At 36.5% G+C, this 1,998-nt stretch overlaps 1 protein-coding gene across 1 annotated transcript in view; it reads right to left on the reverse strand.

The window, feature by feature from the left end:
• The window catches only part of LOC104497566 (collagen type IV alpha-3-binding protein-like), a gene marked incomplete at both ends in the record, with an annotated part of 48,593 nt that extends 47,181 nt beyond the window's left edge, over positions 1-1,412 (reverse strand). Inside the window, one exon of the mRNA XM_010140833.1 lies at positions 1,278-1,412. Coding sequence (XP_010139135.1) covers positions 1,278-1,412 — 135 coding nt within the window. The remainder of the gene's footprint in view (positions 1-1,277) is intronic.
• Positions 1,413-1,998: the final 586 nt, after the last annotated feature.

Consider the following 1,998-nt stretch of genomic DNA (forward strand, 5'->3'; position numbering starts at 1 on the left):
TTCGGAAAAACCCACCCACTCTTGCCTACAAGGAAGCACTGCAGCCAGCAGCACCACCTCATGCCATTCATGTTCTGCTTTGTACTGAAGGAAAACTTAGTGAAATACACTGGGTTAGGAGATAGATAGTTGCTATGCCTGACTCTGGATGAGCAAGATCAAGGAAAAGTAAACTTATAAGTTTCTCTTTCTCTGTAAGTAAACTATAGAGAAAGACTGTTAAAAATATTCAAGATCAAGATCCCAACTACATCAAATCAGTGCTATCGAACATTAAGCGAGTATGAAACGTGACTTTCCCTCTCTACCAAAGTAACGACTAGACATACAGTAAAGTTCCACTGACAGCAAAAGTAGTTTTCTCACATTATCATCTCAACATTTATTTTATCAGCTATTGGTGTTCTCCTATACACTTAAATACATGCTAGTAAGCTTTTAGTTAGTAAGACATTACAAGGACATGAAAGTAAAGATTAACTATGTACCTCAGGAAGAATATTTCAAAGATTTATCTTCAAGCATACTTAATTTTCCATTGAAAACACAGGTTTTAAAAAAATATATTCCATTTACTACCAACTATCAAACCAGAAGCATTCATGCTAAAACTCAGGCTTAAAAGAATAACTTTTGAAAAATAAGAGATGATCATGGAGTTTTTAGAAGTTAATTTCATAATTAATAAATACTGTAACTCCAAAAGCCATGAAAAGCAGGTTTCTTGCTTCATCTTATAAGTTGGATTCATTTTTATGAGATTTCATTTATATTGTTCTTACCACTGTAATACCAGATCTTTTTGCATTGGACAAAACCAGCCACACACTAACTTGTTCAGAAGAGGAAGCATGTCATAAAATATTTTCTTTTGGAAGCGTACTACAGAGCAGTACAGTCAAAGAATTACTATCCTCTCTCTCTAGTCCAAGGTGTAAAGACTGATGGATCACACCTCCTTTGGGAAATTGGTCTAGGATCTTAGGCCAACCCCTGGAAAAACTTTGCAGCCTCCAGAGGCAAACTGCATTCCTACCCACAGAAACCTCTAACACAAAAGATGAAAAGCTGCTTACTGCAGCCACAAATGAGAACAGCTTGTCCTCTTATTGGGAACTCCTTGCCCTGCTCTGTAGTGTTCCACTGATATCACTAACTTTCACAATAGGTGACCTAACAGAATTTGTGATACCCATGTTTGCTTTCATCAGACACTGGCCTACAAACATGGAACACCTCAAAACATGAAAAGATGGCAATAATGAAATAGTGCTTACTGTAATCACAGCCTTGCTCAGACAGATAGAGCCTCTGCAGCCATATTCGGTTTCATCTTCAGACTTGTAATAACAGAGTTCATTGCTTTTCAGGACTACCCATCGATCCTGCCACCCATGAATGTAGTTGGTCCACTGTAAAAAAAAAATTGCAAAGATCAGCTAATATAAAAACAAAATAAAAGACATTGTGGCTGTTATTTCTCAGGCTTTAAGGCACCAGGAGAAAAAAACAAATTAATTTTTAAAAGTTCTTCCCAACTGAATTTTTATATAGAAGTTAATTTTTACAAAAATTGTCTTACTGGAGTAGGTAGTTTATGAAGAGAACATGAAACATGCCATTATCTGACAGTACAGTATACAACCATTGCAGTGCCTAGAGTAATCTGTTCTTCATCAGTTTAACACTGCCCATAGATATTCCTCTAGGTTTTAATTCCTAACCACTTTCTCATCAAGAAGATACTTGCTTATCAGCAGACATCCAATCATCCTTTGGCTATTCAGATTTTTCTACGGACTCCATATTGACCCTTGGAATGAAACTGATATTCCAGGAATGAGTCCTGGATTCATCCTCCAGAGATCTAGTAAGAAACAACTAAAGAATTCTGGTTATTAATCACGTTTGCAACATCTTCCCAACTGCTTTTTGTAAAATCATACAAAACTAATAGAGCATCAGGACTGTTCTGTAACTCTGACTACACACCTGTGC

This window comes from Buceros rhinoceros, unplaced genomic scaffold (assembly GCF_000710305.1).
Source record: "Buceros rhinoceros silvestris isolate BGI_N320 unplaced genomic scaffold, ASM71030v1 scaffold31137, whole genome shotgun sequence".
NCBI lineage: Eukaryota > Metazoa > Chordata > Aves > Bucerotiformes > Bucerotidae > Buceros > Buceros rhinoceros.